Here is a 22424-nt window from a genome sequence, read left to right as displayed (position 1 = left end):
TGAAGATTTTGTCAAGTTTATTATGGATATTTAAAAAAAAAGAAAAAATGTTCATACACACATGTATAAATTAACACTGTGAAAGTGACAACCATCAAGCATATCACACAATCATCCTTAAGAGCCGTGGTCGTGGCGGCCTTTATACTGCAGTGGCTTCAATCTAAATAAAAAAATAAAATCATAAATAAACTATTTACAGATGAGAAAGGAATCAGTACCTACAAAACCTGGATGCAGTACGTATCATTCCTCTGTCCTTAAGGTCTTTGGCCAAAAATGGGCAAAATTAGACCCAACATTTCTTGGTCAGTGGTGTTTAAATTGCAGCAATAAAGTTTAGTAGGTCACAACGTTTCGGATCGTATTTGGTAAGAGACACTTTTGTGCTTTGGTGAAGAACAATAGTGTGAATTAAACCCATACAGTTGATACCAGCTGATCACACTCTTGGCTGTGAAGAGAGACGTCTCTGCTTCGTCGCCTGGTAGCTTGTCAGACTCAGAAAACAGGACCCAGTCAGCTGAGCATCAACTGTCATTACACACCTTCGTTACTCCCTCAGGGACATTTTCTGAGATGAACGTCACATGAAAGCATCAGACAATTAATCTCAGGAGCGCAAACAGCCTGTTACTGCTCACATTCACTGTCATACATTGCAGGTACAACACTGGAGAAGCACTGGTTGGTGTAAGCAGTATGAAAATGTGTAGAAGAGGTGGAGTGACACAAACTTGTTCCATTGTAATTTATGCTGTTAAATATCACAGTGACTACTCTTTGACTGAAGGGTAATCACTCAGACTTCTCTGACAACACAACATGATGCTGATGAAACATTTGTCGATGGCCATTCAGCAACAGACTGATATCTGCTGACAGGCTCGATCTCCATCGAGCACAGCGGCCACCTCCACTCCATCGTTTATCGACAAGTCTGAGATTTCAATCTCATGTATCCAACAATGATGATGAAGATGATGATGACGACTCCTGTTCACTGTTCCTTCATGACGTAGACATACACTGTGGTGAGGAAGTACTTCAGCGAATCGATGGAAGAGGACAGCCAGCTGTGTTCAGGCGTGAGATCCTTCTTCACCACACATTTGGAGATCTCCACCTGATAAGAGGACATCTGAATGTTAGAAATTAAACTACAATGAAACATCAATTATTAATTTTAATACATGTTTAGCCTTATACATTCCCAATGTCAAAAGAGGAAATGGGCACTTTCCCAGAAAGAAATTGGTAGCTCTGCCTCAAAAAAACCTTAAGTGTTTGTTTTCAGGAAATTCAGGAAAACTGAAGCACTCCAGTGGTAAAAACATGACTAGTCTTTACAGTCATGCCAAAAATGGAATTAAACTGACAGATATGGAAGGGAGGTCAGTGGGCCACGATTAATTAATTGTGTGTCACACCAAAAAAGAGACAAGAACGAGCTAAACTACTAAAATGGAAGAAGTATTGCAAACACATCCAAAGACGGTTCTCTTAGGCCTGAATGGACATTGCCAGTATGTGAATCAAGCATAACAAACAGTTAACTAAGATGCTTTTTTTGTTGCTGTCTTTTACCCGTGAGAGGACCACAGAAACAAATATCACCACTGCAAATCATCGCCTCAGATCAGCTAACAGGAAGCTAGAGAACGTTCTGAAGCTTTGTTAGCGAGCCACCATCAGATTTTATGTAACTGCTCCGACTCGGACCCAGAGCTTATGAAAACAAACTCTGCTCTTGATCCATAAACAAGATAGCAACGTAAATTAGTCATCTAGCCTCAGCAAAAGCACGTAGAGCACAGGGATGTTTCCAGTGTTTTTCCCCTTTTGCTGTCTGAAAAGTCAACTAGTTTAAATGTCACGTTTCCCTCAAAATGTCACAGGAACACTAATCCTGCAGCAGCATTTATCATTTGGAAATCAAAAGGGAAAAAATGTTGAAAACATCTTTACAACGCTGCTCTTGTATCAAGAGTATCAGCATGTCTGAGAGCAGTCTCTTACCCATCCTCCTCGTCTCTTCAGCCAGGGGGCGAGAAACTTGCGGACGAACTGGCCCAGACTGTCCACTATGATGTGAATGGTGGTCGGGTGGCCTTGTCTGACACAATCTACTGCCAGGGCTCCGGCTACTGCATACATGGCTACCACCTTACCCCACGTTATACCTACAGCCAGAAAAACAGACATCACTGGGTTACATTTCATGTCTTTATTAAGGTCTATATATAGATGTGCAAGCCCTGATGCTCATCATTAATGTGTTGCTGTCAAACGCACAGTGACTTCTGCAGCTTGGGGGTTCCTCAATCACAACAATGAAACAAAAGCTGGAGTTTGATGATGCCACGTAGTAGTGGGGCAACATAGCAGGTGTTTCCTTCATTGTTATACAACCACCATTGCCTGTGAAGTTTTGTTCATGTTATGCTTGGTCACTTTTGCCAGCTTCGTCAGAGTCGACAGGCAACCAAACAAGATGCACTGTTCCAGAATATTTTCCTCGTCTTGTATGATCGTAAGGTGAATATCCTAAAAGATTCAAGAAGACATCCCAAGACGGCGTTCTCAAATAAGTAATTGCTGTGGTTGAGAATAATCAGCAGAGTTGCAGCTCCATCTGACCTTGAGACCTGTACATACAAACAGGAATGTGTGACATCACTACTAGTTTAGAGCCAATCGTGGTCCAAATACACAACTTATACAAAAACGTGCAGCACTTTGGAAACCTTGTGTTTGTTTAAAATCGTGCTATATAAATAAAGTGGATTGGATTGGAAATATGTTGCTAAATCTTGAAACCTCCAGCGGCCCAACACACTCAGAATAGACTGTTCAGTGAAGCAGGCGACACCTCGTGTAAAAACTGTTTAACTTTGGAACTGAACAAACGTGGAAGGACCCATTATCCAGATCCAATCCCTCTATCTCTGTTAACCACTCTGGTGTCAACGATGTCCCGCCCACAACATAATCTGATTTGTTACACATCAGGAGTAATAGCCATTAAAACACAAACCTGCAAAGGGACTGAAATGTAGTGGAGTTAAATGTTATAGAGTAAAAAATACAATATTTATCTTTAAAATGTAGTCAAGTAGCAACAAATGAAAATACTCAAGTGAAGTCCACGTACCTCAATATCGTACTTCACTACAGTACTTGAGTAAATTGCACTTAGTTAGATTCGATCGCTGGTTAATCTGAATTCTGACACAAAGATCTTCCCTTTCACTGCAAATGTACTGTATCGGTTCCAAATATAGGTTATCAGCCTCCATGATTACTAATGATCAGCATCTGCCCTAAAACAGCCAATCAGTTTATCCCTAATTTGCATATTAATTCAATCTAGTTTTATCAATGGATGAGAAGAAGTTTAGTTTAATTTTAAGAGAAATCATATTTGATACAAATAAGTCAGAGCTGAGAATTTCCATATGTCTGGAGTGGATCTTTAAGCTTCACTGACTCAAGCTGATTTCACACTTTATTCTGAAAACCTAGTCCTCAAACCTCCGCAGTGGCAGAATTTCCTGTCGGGAATCCATAAACTGCCGTATCTATCCCAGCGTAAACACTCCTTTCCTGTTCTCATGACACTAACACCAATCTCCTCGGTGGTTTCTCCCCTTCCTCGAGGCCTGTTACATATTCTGTGACCTGACGCGACGCATGCGGGGCAGTCGGTGGACCTTGTACCGAAATACACTGTAAATACAAGGTTTAAGTCAACAAGCCGGTAGTTTTGCGTTAATGCAGCTGACAACACATCTTACGGCGCCGGCTGTAAATCAAAGAGGGTGAGAACTGTGCTGCCTTTGCTGCGAGGTGGGTGAACGATGACGCAGTTTTTCTCGCCGTGCGTCAACAGGCACTGAAAATGATTTTGTCTACACCACTAGAGTCATAAAGCTGAACAAAAAAAAATCTGTCCTCGTTTCTAGCTAAACAATCCGCTCTGATAATTAAAGGGCATCCGGCCATTTCTAGGCACAGTTTCCAGGGCAGCGGGGATTGTTATAACGACCGCCAGTGATGGAGTGCAGGGCCTAATGGCATTAGCCTCCTTAGACCGGCTTGCACTGACATGACTGTTTCTCAGAGCTGACCCACAGTGTCTGACTGAGGCTATAAGGAGCTAGAGTTCTGGGCAAGCTTAAATGAGATAACCGTCCACGGAAGCTGTCAGAGTACGTCACGTCTCACTCCCCACAGAGAAGCAGGCCAAGAATAGATGTAAGATTGTCAGGGATAAAGCTGGAGCAGAGGAGGGCGGAAAGAGAAAGAACAGGAGTGGGAGGCAGGCAAAGATAGATAGGAGAGACGAGCCGTGTTGATTTTACTGAGGGAGACCATAGTACAGATGGCCACTTCCAAAAAAAGTATACATAACATTCCTTTGTGGTCTCCAGATTCATGTTAAGCACTTGGAGACATAATAAGGAATGACAAAAAGCCACGCAGAAAAAACAAACTTAGATGCTCTTTTCTATTTATATCCAGGTTTTAACCCGTCCCAGAAGGCCGGGGGCAGCCCGGGTTCACCGCTTTGTTATTCTACAGGAGGAATCCCACGCCGTTTCCAAAAACTGCATCCCCGTGACGTCATAAAAAGCGAAAGTTTTTCCAGAGCGCAGGCCTGAAAATTACATTCAGTCAGTCCGTGTTTGATCCCTCCTGGAAATGTGCCAGTCTGCAGTTGTGCATCACACCGCGGTCAGACCATCTAATCTTCCCCGGAGGCTCACACAGAGGACATAAAGTTGGACTTTTCTTTTTGGGTGCGTCAAAATGTCAGTGCTGCTTTGAATAGTGTACAAAGCACATCTGTTGTCAAGACAATGTAAGACGAGGGCCAAGAGCCAGCACAAACAAGAACGGACCAAAAAGGGTCTGAACGCTTGTAAGGTCGTGACCTAGCTGGACTGACAAAACCAAAGTCTTATCTCAAGACCAGCACTGAACAGACATTTAACCAGAAACCATTCTATGCTCATTCTGCCCTGCTGTTCACTCAGGACAGGCCATCTGTTTTAAATGTGACATGAACATGAAATCATGTGGCTATTCTGAAGTACTGTGAAGTAACTGTATCACTACTACCAACCCTAAAGCCTGATATCAGACCAACTACTACCCTCAGAGATTACCGACATTAGTCAGATACAAACCACCAGGGATCGTTAAGAAACTACAATTCATTCTGAATGTACCAGATGTCATTCAGTTCAATCGAACCAACAGGTGTCGAGATATTTCACTGAAAAACCACAAATGTCAACCTCATGGTGCAGCTCGAGCAGAAGCAGGATCCTCGTCAGAGTCAGTCAGATCCATCCTCTGGAAACCCTGAATGTGTCCACATGTGCAAATGTAATGGCAATCCATCAGTTAGTTGTCAAAATATTTCAGTCTGAACCAAAGTGGCAGACTGACTGATCAACAGATGGATCACTGTACCAGGCTGTAAAAACAATTTCCTAAAAACTTGCAATGATTATGTCCAGGGACCTATAAGGAGACATTAATCCTGATTCATGATCAAGAGTGATGATCAGACAGCCTGATCTGAAGAGATGTATTTGTATAACACAATATCTACATCAGTGTCTGTTATTATTAATCAAACTGGCAAAGGACCAGTTGTTCAATATGCTCTCACGCCTCTGTTATAGATTAAATCAATAAATGAATCGACAGTTTGTCGCGTTTCGCTGGTGACTGCTACACTGCGAAAATAGCAAACAATCCAGTTGTCATTGCGACAGATGTGCCAACAATAATACCACTTTGAAACTCTGGTGTGTTTGATATACGATGCAGAGATTTAAGACAAAATGTAAGGAATAATATCCTCCTTCAATCCACCTCCAAGCTACCAACTAATCCGTTTAGGAAACACCGTTATGTCTAAACTTGGTGACTCCAGATAGCTGTAGGAGCAATTATGTGTTGGATGAAGTCTCACTCCACCTACGTATGATTCACACCCTCTCACTCTCTCTAAAAAGGCACGTCCGAGCCAAAAGAGTCTGACAGGGACCACAGAAGCACACCTGTTTAATCACAGTTGCTGCCTTCATCAGGAGCCAGAGGCGCTGAGGAAGTGCAAATCACTTCCTGCGCTGGCGGAGGGCCACATGTTTGGTTTCTACCTCGGATAACATACAGTGTGCTTACATCATCATCATCTACGTCAGCAGCAGCCGTGTACCTGTTGAGAAGATCTCTGTTGCCACCCCGATGAAGGCATCTGAAACCATGCTCTCCATGGCAACAGAAATGTTGAGCTGCCGCGCCACGTTCCTGTACAAGCTGGGCTGTATACTCTCCAGTTCGTCGCCTACGAAACAGACCCACAAAAAAAAAAAAAAGAAAAAAAGAGCGATGCATCAGAAGTCTGCTCGAGAGATCACAGTTAACGTGAATGAAAGAGACAGAAACACAAACACAGATCATACAAACTATCATATCGTTCAACCATTCAGCTGGTGCAGGGTATTTATTCTGTTGGAGAGCTGTTAGGATGTCAAAGCACATCATGTACTTCTCTGTTGGCATCTCTTGAAAAAGAGACGCCGGGGCTCTTGAGCTTCTGTCTTTACGCCCCTCATGCTCATCATAGCATAAAATATACAGTTTTCGGTGCATTTAGAGAGTCAAGTCTAGAGAGTTACTTAGTCGGGTTTCTGAGGTTCCAGCTCTGTTGACTCATCTCTGTCCTCCAGCCTCCTTTTATCTAACGTAGATTTGAAAGCAGCAACTCTGCTTTTTAGGCCCAAGAGCAGCGATAGTATCACTGTCGGCTCTCTGCGATTTCCTGCTCAAAGCCACGTTACATAATGAGAAATTACCAAGTGTTCTGAAGGAAATCAATCTATCAGATCTGTGTTGGGCCGCAGAGCGTTTCATTTCCAGCAAAGATAACTTAAAGCAACATTGTGTAACTTTTTTTAAAAATTTTTTTTATCTTTAAATAACAGCCTCAAGATCGTGTTGACGATGTAAAAAACAGTGTCTCTGTCTCACATGTTTCTGCACTGTGTATCTTCAGTGAGAGGGTCGGATCACAGCGTTACATACATATTTGCTTCAACATGCAGGTTTTAACACATATTATTGTTACAACGTAATGAGTTTTGCTTGTAGTCAGCACCTACATCACGTCTGACAAGTTGCTACAGACCTGCGATTTCTACATAATGTAGCTTTAAGTTTATGATTCGGAAGCCTTGAAAAGAAGAGTTTACGTTTCATCTTAACGTTAATTATAACTGATCATTTATCCTGAGGTTTTGTGTTCATCTGTGTCCATTGGTAATGGTTGGTTGGTTGGTTGGTTGTTTGGTTTGTCAGCAGGTTTATTCAGAAACTGCTGATCATATTTCCACAAAACTTGGATGCAGGATGGGTCTCGGCCCAGAACAGGCCCCATTAACTTTTGGTGTGGATCTCACTCTCTTTAAAAAAGGTGCCATTTGTAAGAAAAGTAGATTTTTGAGTCTCATTCCCACCTCGTCAAAAAATTACGCTTTGGGATTGTTGGACAGGTCGGCTGCCATCCCAAAGCATCAGTATTTGACAAGTTGGAAGTAAGACTAGGACCTTTAACACTGTGAGATAGGACAAGCTCGAATAATCTTTAAGCAGCTACGGGTGAAACAGGGCTATCAAGTTTGATGCTGGATTAGGCTGGACTGATTAAACCTGAGGTATGGGCTCTACTGTCCTTCTAGTCCACCGAGGGGGCTCTCTTTAAATTTCCATCAGTTTGTTGGTTTCTAGCTTATCTCAAATCTGTGTTAACATTTTTTCTACTGGCATCTGATGGAAAGTTAAGCCGTGATTAGTTTCTGGCACAAATTTGGATCCGGCAGAGGAATTTTCCAGGGTTTTATATTATACGAGAGGGCGACAGTATCAATAAATGCCACGCCATATTTTCTCATGAACTGCTGCCTTTACAAACATCTGGCTCATCTACTACATCACCGCCAATCACTCGGTGTATTTTGAGACCCAAGCGGAAAATACAGCACATCCACAGCAGACTAAAAATGTCCTTTCTATCTTTGTCTGTCAAGTAAAAATAAAGTTGAGGTTTAAGACGCAGACAACCACAACGTTTTAATTTGTCAGCATCTGACATGACTATTATGCTGTCTCATCCTTCCTTATTAAATGAAACATAAACAATTCAAATATATAAAAAAGTTTGAGACTCTGCAGCCTTTGATGGGGCCTGCATTCCTATGACACATTTCTCGTTTAAAGAATGATGTTTTCAACATGTTTATGTCAACCGTTATGTTAAGTATCAGGACTGAAATGGTACAGAAACTGTAATGTGGCCACTTTAGCTTACTCGAGCTACCCTGAGCCGAATATACAAGGTTCAATATACACAAGGAATTAACCATCATGCCCTTGAATGTGTGCATATGTTCCTACAAGATGTGATTTTGCCCCACAGAGTCCCTCATGTAACTGATTGTTTGTTCAGGTTTCTCTTACCAAGACAGAGAAGAACCATGGAGACCTCAGTGAGCGCTGCGTTTGAGGCAGAGAGGTTCAGTTCAGCTTTGGACCATCCCAGTCCGGTCTGGTTGAGCCTGGACAGTATGTAGTCCTTGCACAAGGCTTTGGACTGGGACACCAGCTCCTTCTCAGACAGCGAGCGGTCAAACACATCCAGGACCTCTGCAGCGAACACAGAGGACCGCCGCAGGACCTCCATGTCCTCCTGCAGGGGATCTGGGTCAGAGAGCTGTCTGACCTCTTGGGATCAGCCAAGTCTCAGCGTGTCTTCTCTTTATCCCGGAGGAGCCAAGTTTAACACCGAGGGCAGAATCTGTAGGGACAGAACAGCCTTAGTTAGAGGCAGCTTGAGTAAAATGGTCAGTTTTTTATCTGGAAATGTGCCTGAGCAGGTTCATCGATTAAAATCAACAACCATCTCTGCATGTCACTACATACTTTGGTTATTATAAAGACACCCAGAGTCTAAAACAGAGCAGAAACTTACATAAGAATATGATGGAGGCGTTATAGTTGTGAGTCACATGGTGGGATAGTCAAGATATTGCTACACTTCTTGGATTATGCAACAGCAAGCTGATACCACAAGATGACAAGGGGGAATATTTTTTTTATTTTTTTTGCTGCTGGGGCAGAAACAGTCTTATCGTGATTTTAGATTAAGAAATGCACGAAGCATCCGTTTTTTCAGTGCAGCATGAAGTCACCTGACAAAGAGTATTTGAGTAAAAGACCAAAGATTTAGGCTGAAGGAGCCACGCTTACCTTCAACGGCGTGTCCGCGTTGAGATGTCCCCCTCCAATTAATCAATCAGGGAGCCTGTCTGTGTGTTTAAGGTGTTTACCCGCTGGAAAAAATAAAATGAAAAAAGGAGCCCGAAAGTCACAAGCAAACAGCCTCCCTCCTCTCAGAAGAAGCGTTTCCAGACCATCCAAAAAACCCCACTAAAGGCGAAGATTTGTCTCACGTCTCATGTCCAGGAGAGATCATGGTGTGTGTGCTCCGTCCACTTGTTTCCCCGTGAATTTACCGTCTGAGCCGGGGGACGCGGCTGGAGGACGCCTACCTGTTGTTCCACCTTCCCGTGGACGCGCTGGTTTCACAGTGAGGGGAAGCCCGGAGGAGGAGTTTGACGTCTTCTCACCGAGACAAACCTCTCTACGGCAGGCAGAGGGAGACAAATCCGCCACAGCTACCTGCCCATTCACAAATCTGTGCAGATTAACCTCACAATACCTTGAAAAAAACGACCTCTACCGTCGTCTTTTGACGTTTTCGTCTACTGAAGCTTCACTTTAGAGCGTGTGATGTGGCCCAATCTGACACGTGACCGATTAAATTGGGGTTTCCGGGTGACCAGGTGTAGCCAACTGGGGTGTCACCTCACAGCTGATCTCCAGCCAAAGGTTTATGTAAGTGTTCCCTGCTGAGGCCAAAGGTGACACACCTTTAATCCCATTCAGAGCAGGTAAATATAGGTGAGGTGTCCCACTCTGCTCCACAGCTCAGAGATGATATTTAAATGTTAACTTTTTGTTGGTAGGCCCATATTGAGATACAGTGAAGTCAGATCCACTGGACGCCCCACAGATCTTGTTTTAGACAAAGAAAAGGCCAGTCAGAGGAGACAGTGGTGTTAACAGTGGAGGACTCAGCCTGTCTGAGGCTCAGGGCAACACAAACACAAGAGGGCACCAAGTGCATCCAGCTGGGCACCAAGCAAGCAGGAAGTTTCTTATGCTCTATATTAAGGTCTTTGTGATGAACAGTGTTGGGGGTTACTTGTTACAAAGTAATCGGTTAGAGTACTCAGATAACTTCTATGTTGTATTGAGTTACGTTGTGTAATGGTTTCTGACTGAGGTGAAGTTAGTTTAGGGTTGGATAATGGACAGACATTCAGCGGCGCCTCTTACTCAGTTTCACCCGGTTTTGGCAGCAGGAGGATGTTAGCTCGCCTCCCAGAACCTCACGTTGCGCTGGAGGCTGACTGAATGACCATCAATATATTAACCTGTTGTTTGTTTGTTTCTTCAGGCTGACCTGATGATATTAAACTGATATTAATACCAAACTGATTTCATGTTTCACACTTATTTTGATTGCTAATGTGTTATATATTTATTTTTCCAAAAATATCTTTATAAGACAATGGCTTTTTTTCAGTAGCTTCCATGTCAAGTGACCCAATGACTCCAAACCAATGCTGAAGTGTGTCACTAAATGGGACAAATATGGGCCATGTAAGCAGCTTATAAACATTAATAAGACTGTACAAGTGTTATAATACATTCAGCCCTCACAAGAAAATGTTAACAGTTTATAGACCAATTAAGAAAGATAATAAAAGCCTTTTATTGATTTGTTTTGTTTCATTTTATTTTTACACACATGAGATTAGACAAAATATGATGATATATGTGATATATATATATAATATGATGAATGTGTCAGGAAAGGTCAAGAAGCCATCAGGCTTATAAAATGCCACAGCCTCCGTTACAGACACAGAAATGCAGAAAACACAAAAACTATAAAAATGTATAAAACGTAATTTGGAAAATTTTTTCAAATGTCGACAAAGAAACACAAAATGACCCAAAAAACTCAATCAATCATCACATGTACAAGAAAACATAATAATCATTATTTCTTTTAAACTTTTTTATAGATGACGAACTTTTAACACATCTTCATATTTTTTACACTGTAATATCTGAGGGATGTTTTGTTTTATTAAACTTTTATTCATTAAATTAAAGAATTATGAGTTTCAAACTTTTACTGAGCTTTTTTCTTGCTGCATTAAGTTTGAAACATACTTTCTGTGTTTATTATAAGACAACTGCTGAAAATAAGATTTAGATCTACTCTATAAATGAGCTTTAAATGCCGGTTGAAATGTTCGTCGAGGTGGCGGCACAGCCCCGTCTTGTGGACGTGTGCAGCAGCAAAGTCATGTGTATGGCACTTATTCCTAAAACGAGGCTTGCTCTTTGTGAAAGTGCATAAAAACGACGGACACATAATGAAGACAGCAGTTCCAGATTCTGTTGATGTTTGGACCCTGGAGAACCATAAAGGATTACGATCGCTCCACATACCCTGACACCCTCAAAGCTACATACATACATACATACATACATACATACATACATGTTTATATTATGCATCATTCTTGACTGATTTGCAGTAAGTGGATGATGTATTTGTGGTGGTTGACTCCTGAGAAGGGTCATGTTCATGTTCCCCAAACAGATTTGTCTCATGATTTGTTGAAGATATCATGAGACCCTGCTGTTTTCAGAGCTTTAGTATTTTAAGTAATATCATTTTCACCTGCTGCATATTCCTAATAAAGTTGTATTCAATCAACCTGCTACAGCTCACACTGATCCAACACATGAGAAGTGGTTGGTCTGAACTTGAAGGGATCCTTGAGGTGAGAGTACATATACATTTTGCAGATGGCAGAAGATGGGCGAGGACTTTCCTTCTTGTCTGCTGAGCTCTTTTGTTGTAGTTAACCGTTTGGCCTCTAAGTGTTGCTGCTACGCACTTGAGAAAAACATGTTTTAATGCTGTTATGTTATAAAGAACACTTTATCTGATTATGACCTTTAGCAGTTTCTCCACAAGCTTGTCTGGGAAAGAAACCCGCTATAGTCTTTTATTTTTTATTCTTGTTGTTGTTGGGTTAGGGTCAAAAATAAAGAAGAAATAAACATGTCCCTGTTCACTGTGAATACAATCAATGAGGTTAAACCCAAAGTCTTCTGTCTGGATGGTCCATTTTTCAATAAGTTGGATATTAAAGACCTATAAGCTGTTGATGTTTCTCCATAACATTTAACTGCCATGATTAATCATTAAATGTAAAAGTGACTGACTGAATGAAACTCAAAACAGTCGTAGACAAAAACAGCACCCTGGTTTGTTTCAGTCATTAGCATGTTAGAGGGTGAGTTTCTAAAGTAAAGTGCGGCAGTGACTCACCAGTCATTTGTTTAGCTGAGAAACCCGAAGTGTTAAACAGGATCACAGTGTGACCCTGTTTCATGCCTGTCATGGCTGATCAGCCGCTAGCTGTAACATAGAGAAGAAACACAGTCGTCATCTGATAAGACAACACTCGGAATCTTGTTTTGTCTCAAGTGATACATGTCAGAATCCAAATACGTCATTGTCAGTAAGAATGCAAGAGATGAATTTATGATCTTTGGTGATATTGTATTTGGTTTCATAATCTCCCCACAGGCAGAAAAAGCTTGTCCACATTCTTGCAAATTCTGTCACATCCTGAGGAATCTCTCCTGCCTGTTTCTTTTTAAATTGGCTAATTGGGGACGACCGGTGTGTCTCGAGGCTGCTGCTGTCCCCTCTCTGGTTGTGCAGACGGTCCGCAGACAATGTTGCGTTGTTCAGTTTTTTTGTGTTAGTTATGGGAGAAGTTATGCGACTGAGCCAAACCTGAAGATGGAGTCCACGTTAAACTGTCACAAGACTAGGTAGAACAAGGAGCACGTTGTAGTGTGCAGTAATGTGGAGGCCGTGAAAAACAGCTGACTGAGTGGTCAGAGACAATGACACCAAGTCGCACATTCACAAAAATCATGTCGGTGTGCAAAATGCTGAATGCACACATTTTTGGGGGAACAAACTAAAAAAATAAAATTCAGTGTACAGTAAGAAAACATTTTTGTATCAAAGTTGTCAACAAACACATTTATAACATTTATTTATTTATTTGTTAGGATCCCCATTAGCTGCGCTCTAGAACGCAGCTAGTCTTCCTGGGGTCCACACATATCATATTGGGTCAAATTGCACAATACTTTAGTACATTTGAACCCAGCTATTCAATTATTTTTTTTAAATTAGAATGTAAATAATGGGAGGGATCATTTTACTACCATTGTCATCTAAATGATTGCAATGATGTTTTTGTGCAGTAAACAAGTTGTCTTTATTCCAGTCCGTTCCCAACTATTCCTCCCTGTTTGTTGGAGTGTTTGCTTGTTTGTTTTGTCTTTACTTGTCTTCACCATGTTGTTTATGTACTGTAGGGCAGAGAGCTCTTCATACATTAGCATGCTAACCAGCTAACCAGCTAGCCCCAGCCACCCAGGCACCCAACTGGGTTAGCTCGATGGCTAACTGAGCTAACTAGCGAAGGGCAGCTACAGTTAGCGGTTACTCTGCTGCTCTCTATTTGTTTTCAGCATGGATTTGACACCTTTAATGTGCCCTGTCTCAATGAAACACACAACCCAATTAATAGATACATCTCGATAGTGTACGAATAGAATATTTTTTTAATGATTACAATGTTTATATTTGGAAAATGAAGTCTTTATCAGATTGCAAACCACTCACAGAAGAACCAACTGATACTATCCAGATCCTTCTCTGTATTTAATGACACTTGCAGCTTTGCAAGAAATCAGTGCAGCTTCTCCTTCAAAGAAACACTTTGTGTTGTAAACAGCTGCAAGGAGGCCTTTTCAGATGAGTCAATGAGTGAAACTTAATCTTTGAATATGTTAACAAGCCCGGTTTCTCCTCCATTTGAGTTTTTGGTGACCTAGGGCAGCTGGGACTGAGAGCCACACCTTCAAGTGGCCTTTTAGGGGCTACAGGGCAAGTTTTAGGCCTTTTCTGATGCATGTACCTCCAGCAATACACATGGAAGTATCAAATGCAGTGACTGTTGCTTTCATTTTCCCCAGAATTTAGTTTGTAATAAGCTGTTTTGCACAGAGATTGTATTAAAAGATATTAGCATCTTTTTCTGTTTGTTCCAACACATGGTGGTTGCTGAATGTGAGTAAAACTTACATCGACATTATCCCGTCCGTAAAAATAAATGTAGGTAAATAGATTTTCATCAGCAACAGACTGTACTGACACGGCGGCCATTTTCCTCAAAGATCAGTGTAGGGAACTTGAATGCTGGGATAATGTAATTGTATTAAGTCAGAGAAACTTCCCTAGCGATCCGCAACTGAAAAGATGATGGATAGTGAAAATCTGGAGACGTATTCGTCCATATTTCAAGGTAAAAAAAAAAAAAAAAAACGTATTTGATAACTCGTGGGCTGGTGTTAGCATTCTTCCAAGCTAACAGGTTCAGGTTTTGACAAATGTCTCCTAGATCTGTGCAGATATTTCTGAAATAATTTACACTTTTCATAATCATATCGCAACAGAACGGCATGATGTCAAGCAGTAGCGTTGGCAAGAATGTGGTTGAATGCTAATTTTTGTCTAATGGAAGCTACCTTGATATTATGTCTCAATGTCCCTCTGAATTAAACTACACATTGTCTTTACAGTTGTTAATCAATCAGGAAGACCTGAAAGGAATTTTGTCAGACTGCCACGTTAATTGACTTGAAGACAGCAGCACAACATTCCAGCTTTCCAGGAAAATGGCCTCCGTGTGAATATGGTCCATGGTGGTTGTTTAAGAGAGAAGACAACAACCGGCCACGCTTTCACGATACTTCAGTATTCTGTTTTTGATTGAGAGACCACAGCAGCAGAAATTACACAGAGTTTGACTCTTAAACTTAAAAAGTTAAAACCAACACGTGGCCTCTGCTTTAATGTCACTTCTTAACCCCTTTATCATTTTCACGGTGGAAATTCCCATGTCGTGTTGGCTTTTACCTTATTTTTAACTGATTCAAATATCTGGTGTTTTCCTAGAATCCATCAAAGAGACAGCATGTGCTAGACTGTCAAACAACAGGCTATGTAAACACAATGAGGATTCCTGCCTCCTTCCCTCTCTCTCGTGCACGGATTCTTTTCATTCCAGCCGATCGTACGTGTGGAGGAGCGGTTATGGTTCCTCACGCCCAGCATTGCCGGTGCTCGGGGAACAGGTAAAACCAGAGGCGCAGGAGAGCTCGTCATAGCTGCGAGGGTTGGACTGGAACCCAACCTCGGTGCCACGCCACTGGAAGGGATGGGTGAAGGGAAAATGTTACGTTCAACTTGTGAATGTATGAAATGTGTTCTCACCTTTGGCCCAAATCAGGTGAAATGTTCTCCTCCCCGGATCATCCCAACTTTAGAACTCTTCTCATGTTACATGTTTTCGCCGTCTTACTTTAAAGTCAGCAGTTTCGTCATATTTGTCACAAAAAAAAACATTTTTTTATCCTTATATGCTTTTTTATGTTTTTTTTATTGGAACCAGTCACCCCTGGGGGCTTGGTTTCTTAAACCCTGGGCCTTCATCTCCTTCACCATTATTCATTGAGACGGGCCAATCACAAACAGGCAAAGTGAGGCCAGGAAGGTGGAGCCTGGCATTGAAACAGGGTGTGGTTCTGAAACTAGCGAGCTCTGTAGTAGTGCCTTGGGGTTTAAATTGACTTGAATGATCCCGGTCCCATACTTAGCACAGCCGGCTTCTCACTTACTTCAACTCATCCCCCTCTTGCTTCCTCTCTCAGTCTCTCTCCTCTTTTTTTGTTACCGGTCAGACTTTCAGCCCCTGTAGGATTGTAGGAAGTAAACAATCAGGAAACACTACAGGACAGCTGGGGGGCTTACCAGCACTGGACTAGCTTTGCATGCTTGGCTTTTTTTTCTTTTTTTTGACCTGATCCCTCTCACTGGTGTTGGATCCTTCGGGACTGAGTGCTGCCTGCCCAGGCTGTGCAGCTGATTTCCTCACAGACCGGCGTGTGAGTGTGTGTGTGTGTGTGTGTGTGTGTGTGTGTGTGTGTGTGCTGAGGACTTGTTGCTCAGCAGGTGAGTCACTCGCAAAAGCAGGTATTTTAGCAGAGATCATGTAACATTTGTGCTGCTCCTGTGTGTTTTTGCTAGATACAACTTGCATTCCATGGTTAAATAAGACAAGCCAAACTTTTCTTAGCTTTTGCTGCTTTGAATGAAGTGAGTTCTTTTGTTCATTTTGTGGTTCCCCTCCTCTGGAAATCCCTGATGAACACTGATCACGGTAGCTTGACTAGGCTGGCCGTATATGTGCCAAGCTCTCTGCCTCACCTGTTTGACTTGCTCTGTTAGTCAGCATGAGAGTATTTCATTGTGTTTAGAGTGACAGCTAACTCGGATGTTTCACAATCCTCCATAAAACATCCAGAGGTTGTATTCTGTTTTTTTAAATGCTGAAGCATCATTTTTCTCCTTGACTTTTTGAATGAATTACAGCTTTTGAGTCGTTTCATGCTACACCTTGCGTTAGGCAGTAAAATGAGCTCATAGTTCAGAGTTCTTTTTTTTTTTAGGTACAAGGGTACTCGGGGGTGTTTGATGAGCCAGTGCAGCTGTCTCCTGTTTGCTCAGTCAGTGGGAAAGCAGGTGGACGGGTTGCTTCGTAGCTCACCTGCCCAACCAAACCTCACTTTCAGCACTTTCTAACTCTTTCTCCTCTCTTATTTTCTTTTTGTTTTCCAGGAGGGGTTTTATAGGACCAGAGACGAGCAGTCACCATGCTCCAAAACGTGGCGTCAAACATGTTAAAGTTCCACAATTACGTACAGGCGAGGACTGGTGAGTGTCTTTTGTCTCTGTTGTAGATTTTCACCTGTGACTATGTTGAAATATGACTGAATAACTGGGGATGTAAAATACTGTGTAGAAGGAGAATTGATTTTCTTGAATTTGCCCAACGTTGTGTATAAGCTACATTTACTGTTGACCTTCCCAGATGTGTGTGTGTGTGTGTGTGTGTGTGTGTGTGTGTTAGACAATAAGGACTGTGTGTGTTTTCTCCACCAGATGCCCGAATCAGAGACTACCCACTGATGCAGAGCCCCGTACAGATGACCTGCATCCTGTTGGTCTATGTCTTCTTCTCGGTGTACGTCGGACCTCGCCTGATGGCGCACCGCAAGCCTTTCCGTCTCAACGTAGCCATGATCATCTACAACCTCAGCATGGTTTTACTCAACGCATACATAGTCATTGAGGTAAACGGAATGACTGACAAGTTATTTGCTGGTTTCTTTCCCTGTTTCTTTCTACAGAATGCAGAGTGTTTGTGAAATGTTGATAACAGCCGCTCATGTGTTTCTAACAACCAGTTCATGCTGTCCGGATGGGGCACCACCTACTCGTGGAGATGTGACCTCATTGACTACTCAAGAAGCCCCCAGGCTCTTCGGGTAAGTCCCTGAACTGTTCTTCCTACACTGTTACCGGTATTAGTTTAAAATGCTGCCTTACATGTTAACCTTGGCTGTGTAATTTGCCAGGTAGAAGTACTTGTGACCAAGTACTTCTACTCAGGCACTTTAGTTTATCATTGTGTTTTTGGGTTGTACGTCTGTACGCCTCACGGAATTTCTTCAAATTTGGTACAAATGTTCACTCAGACTTGAGGATGAGCTGATTACGTTTTGGTGGTCAAAGGTCGAAGGTCACTGTGACTCATGGAGTCCCATCTCTTAAATGCGATATCTCAGAAATGTATTGAGAAAATGTGGCACCACTGTCCACCATGAAGTCAAAATTGATGTTTTTTCACATATATTATTATTATTATTATTATTATGAGGTTATTTACTGACTCTAGACAAAGACTTTTACTTGTTGCTAGAGTAACTGCTAATGAACATACTCATAGCCAGCAGCTTCAGCTACAGTACCAAGGTCATTCATGGAGTTTTTTTTCTAGTAGAGTTACTTTCGCAACATAACTACCAGTAAGTGCCGTACTGCTGCTAAATGTAGTTAGCTGCCATTAGCACAGCGAGCAGTCCTTGCTTACTCAGCCCGGCCACAGAAAACCACCTCGTTACTGTATTAAATTTGTCAACTTTGCCTCCGTCTGCTGTTCTGTCCCAGTCTGGCTTTGTGAACTGAGAGCTGAGTGTTTGAGGCGAGTCAGTGGCGGCAACTTGCCTTAAGGGGTGGGGCGGGGCTTGACTAACATCCCGTGCTATTGGCTGCTGCCGAAGCAAATAGCATTTCGTTGGCCGATTGATCTTCAAGGAAGACCTGATTTATCGACGTTGAAGCCCAAAAGTTGACACATTTCTCAACAATTCGTATGATAGTTACGACAAAATTTTAGACAAATGTCTCATGGGATAAAATGATAAAGTGATGTCATTTTATATCCAAAAGGTCAAAGGTCAACCTCACTGTGACATCATAGTTTTACGGCAAATATATCTATTATTCAGCGTCCACCTGACTGGTGGAACAAGAAATTCAAAGTTCTTTCAACCTAGGCAAGCGCTAAAGTTCTATATGATTTTTATTTTTATTGATTGATTTTCTTTACAGTGTACATACATTGGTTCAATGTATTCAACCTTAAAAACACAAACCTTCAGGCTCTAGTGGCTTTCGAAAGAAGGATTATCGCCTTTGCAGGATTGTCCACAGTCGTATATTTAACAGAACTTCTTTCTTCTTTCTTCCCTCAGATGATCCAAGTGGCTTGGGTGTTCTACTTTTCAAAATACATCGAACTCCTTGACACAGTAAAGACATTTTCATCTCTCCAAACACTTTAATTTTTCGCCCTTTTCTCGTGGCTTTTAAAAAAATATATTTTTAACCGCCTTTTTTGCATGTTAACTTAAAGCTGGGTCTTTACTTTATTTTAAGGTTTTCTTTGTGCTGAGGAAGAAACAAAGCCAGATCACGTTTCTCCACGTATTCCATCACTCCTTCATGCCCTGGACGTGGTGGTGGGGCATCACCTTGACTCCTGGTGAGGTTCACACAGTGTGTTATCAATGCAAAACACTTCGTACATGCTCACGTTATGCATGAGAAACAAGGAATATTGCATCCAAAGACATTTAAGTGTCAAACAATAAATAAGGGCAATAACAGTACAGCTGTTTGACACAATTCTGTGTGTTTTTTTTTCTCTTCTGAAGTAGGGGGAATGGGCTCCTTCCACGCCTTGGTAAATGCTTGCGTCCACGTTATCATGTACTTCTACTACGGACTCTCTGCTGCAGGACCTCGCTTCCAGAAATACCTGTGGTGGAAGAAGTACATGACCGCCATCCAGCTTGTATGTCCCCATTTTAAAGAAACTGTTTACCCCGAAATTGAAAATGCAATTTTTCCTCTTACCTATGCCACGATTTAGACATCTAACTTATTTTGGTGGTGGCAGAAGGGAGCGCATCTACTCATGGACGAGGGCCGAGCTAACTAAGCCAGCTAACGTTACAGGTCTGCCATCTTGAGTGGGTTGGGGGGTGTATTTCAGTAGAAAGAAAATAGCTCCGATCTCTTTAGAGGTTCTGTGGATTATCTTGAGTAACCAGGTCATCATTTCTGGAAAGATACACTGATGAGTTTTTCCAAGTGTTTGTTTTTGCCGCTTTAAACACCACAAGCCGAGTGCGATATAGTTCCATCATATTTGAGAGAGGGCAGAGGAGGAAAAATGTGTTTCTTGATTTTGTGGTGAACTGTCCCTTAACTATTCATTATTTGATTTTACCTCGGATCTGGCTGCGAATGACATTTCTTGACAACAGTCTGTCCTTTCCCTGTCATTTCACAGACGCAGTTCGTTCTGATCTCCGTCCACATCAGCCAGTACTACTTCATGACAAAGTGCGACTACCAGAATCCCCTTTGGATCCACCTCATTTGGATGTACGGCACGTTCTTCTTCCTGCTCTTCTCCAACTTTTGGCTACAGGCCTACATTAAGGGCAAGCGGCCGCCGCCCAGCAACGACGCGCCGAAGCTGAACGGCTCAACCAGTGAACCTATCGCTGTGGTGGCCAACGGGAAACACCTTGGGAACGGGACTGCACAACACCACACCAATGGCAAAATCCTCCTGGGCAAAGTAAAAGAAATCTAACTCGGTGACTCTGGAAAATGAGAAGGAGGCCCTGGAGGAGCTATGTCATTCATATCCAGGAGCACATTGGAACGGCACAGATTCCAATATGCTACTTCTAAACTTCATAATTGTGTATATAATCATAGTTTCTTTTTCTTGAGCACACTTGTTGGGATATGAATGGCATGTCGTGTTTTGCCGGTGATCTCTACTTTGCCACGTCGTGTTTGTTAGTTGTTGCAAAATCTATTAACTGTGATGAACACTGTATGACGACATTTGGTGCTCGTTTTTCTCACTGATAGTATTTTTCGACTTGGGCTCGACCCCGCACAGTTTCGACTCACACTAACTGCTGTTTATCTGGCATGACTTTGTCGCTTGGGAGAATCACACAGTTTCCACTGAAGGCTAGCACATTTAAATAACTGCTACTAAGTTACACTGTAAATGTCAAATATTTAGTTTTTTTCTGTTTTTTTTAATTTTTTTTTATTTATCTTTTCAAATAAAATAAGTTTTAGATAAAGGTCTGTGTCATTTGGAAAGCAATTACGGTGTGTGCTTTGTAAGACACATGCCGCACCTCAATTTTTCAATTTGTAAGAACTGTGGAAAAGAAATGTTATACTGTATATTACAGTATTTATGCATTTTGCATTTTTGCATAATAAGGTAGTGTGATATACCCTGCTTTTGAATGTTCATCCATATGAATCCATTCTGAGCTTTGCAAGACTGTATGGTCTTTTCTCGCAGCACCATGTGTGCCTAACGATAATAAGAAATAAAGTGCTTTTCTATTGAATCAGGATGAAATAAAAAGTGTGCTGTAGACGTCTGTTTCTGAATATCACTGCAGAATGTGTCGCACAGTTGATAAATGTAGCAGCGTTTCTACTGTTGTTTACATGTGTGCAGAGGCGGATGGGTCAAGACTTGAAGCACTGCTGGCCTTTTTTTAGAATGCATCTTATTCATTTAAGACTACATGAGTAGATTTTAAGATGTATTCAGAAGCCGTTCAAATGTTAGTTAATCCACGATATCCAAAAGATTAACTTGTTTCTGACTTAAACAGAAGTAAATACTCTAAATATTTATTATTTTGTTTCTAAATGTTTCACTGCAAATAAATCTAATCCAGGCGTTTATGATTTTCTACACTATGGTGTGTCCAAACAGGCAAACAGAGGCCCAACGAAAGACCTGACAGAAAATAATGTGCACAGGCACCATTAGCAAACAAAGACAGGAAAAAACATAAATGAGCAGGTAGGTTGGGATCATCAGGGCTCGGATGAAAAAAACTTTTTAAACTGCCTCCAACATCTGGGACTTTAGGTAAGGCTGCGGGGGGGTGAGGTCAGGGTAGATAATTGGAAAAAGATGATAAAATCCTCGGCTTAAGACGAACAACTATGATGAGCACACAGGTAGTAGTCATACTTTTTAAAGCTTTCAATCCTAGAAAAGTACAGCCATTTTTGGCCATTTTCAACATTACGGACAGAATTTATGGAGATCTCTGTTCCAACATACAACAGCAAATGGTTTCATTGATGAAGTCATCCTGTGGCTTAATGCACAGCTAATTAACAAAATTACAAGCTCAGGGTGGAGAGAGGAGTGAAAACTGGAATTGGACTGAACCTCCCTCCATAAATAGACAACAATCCCAATGGGGACCAAAAAAAAAAAAAAAAATTTTAAAACCAAAAACAATATGAGCACAAAATCAGACTGCTGGTCCTGGGCAGAGGTATCCTCTCTACTGGGTGCCATTCCAGTTGACAGTATCCCCGTTTCTAGAATCAAAAATGGTTTAAATTAAACCTCAGATGCAGCACCCTCTTCATGACTCATGTTCAGAATGAACCACAAGAGCAATATAATCTTAAATACAGCGCTGCAGCATCAGTAAACACTGACACTTAAAAGGTTTTAATCCATTGACACAGATCCATTACTTGCATTTGCAGGATAAGAACACCATTTCTATTCTGGCAGGTGTCAATATGCTGTGATTAATATAAAAAGGTCTTTCATTCCATCTTA

At 41.7% G+C, this 22424-nt stretch overlaps 2 protein-coding genes across 3 annotated transcripts; one reads left to right on the top strand and one right to left on the bottom strand.

Annotated features, from left to right (window-relative positions):
- Window positions 1–9689, bottom strand: LOC115572527 (bcl-2-related ovarian killer protein homolog B-like). The gene is made up of 5 exons (XM_030402685.1): window positions 9325–9689; window positions 8536–8872; window positions 6236–6364; window positions 2020–2183; window positions 1–1126 (listed from the first exon to the last, which is right to left on the bottom strand). Exons 2-5 carry the CDS (start codon window positions 8756–8758, stop codon window positions 1001–1003), a joined length of 642 nt encoding a protein of 213 aa, XP_030258545.1. The 5' UTR covers window positions 8759–8872; window positions 9325–9689; the 3' UTR covers window positions 1–1000.
- A 6258-nt stretch (window positions 9690–15947) lies between these two features.
- Window positions 15948–21209, top strand: elovl1a (ELOVL fatty acid elongase 1a). Of its 2 annotated transcripts, XM_030401777.1 has the most exons (9): window positions 15948–16258; window positions 16289–16327; window positions 16994–17089; window positions 17318–17508; window positions 17623–17703; window positions 18973–19029; window positions 19157–19262; window positions 19435–19574; window positions 20076–21209. In XM_030401777.1, the coding sequence occupies exons 3-9, from the start codon at window positions 17029–17031 to the stop codon at window positions 20382–20384; spliced, it is 945 nt and encodes a 314-aa protein (XP_030257637.1). In that variant the 5' UTR covers window positions 15948–16258; window positions 16289–16327; window positions 16994–17028; the 3' UTR covers window positions 20385–21209. The 2 variants fall into 2 exon arrangements, with proteins under 2 accessions (XP_030257637.1, XP_030257638.1); XM_030401778.1 differs by lacking the exon at window positions 16289–16327 and having other exon boundaries at window positions 15948–16260.
- The last annotated feature ends 1215 nt before the right edge of the window (window positions 21210–22424 follow it).

This window comes from Sparus aurata, chromosome 21, assembly GCF_900880675.1.
Source record: "Sparus aurata chromosome 21, fSpaAur1.1, whole genome shotgun sequence".
Taxonomy (NCBI): domain Eukaryota; kingdom Metazoa; phylum Chordata; class Actinopteri; order Spariformes; family Sparidae; genus Sparus; species Sparus aurata.
The sequence above is the reverse complement of the archived record's forward strand: the minus strand, read 5'-3'. Positions and strand labels throughout refer to the sequence as shown.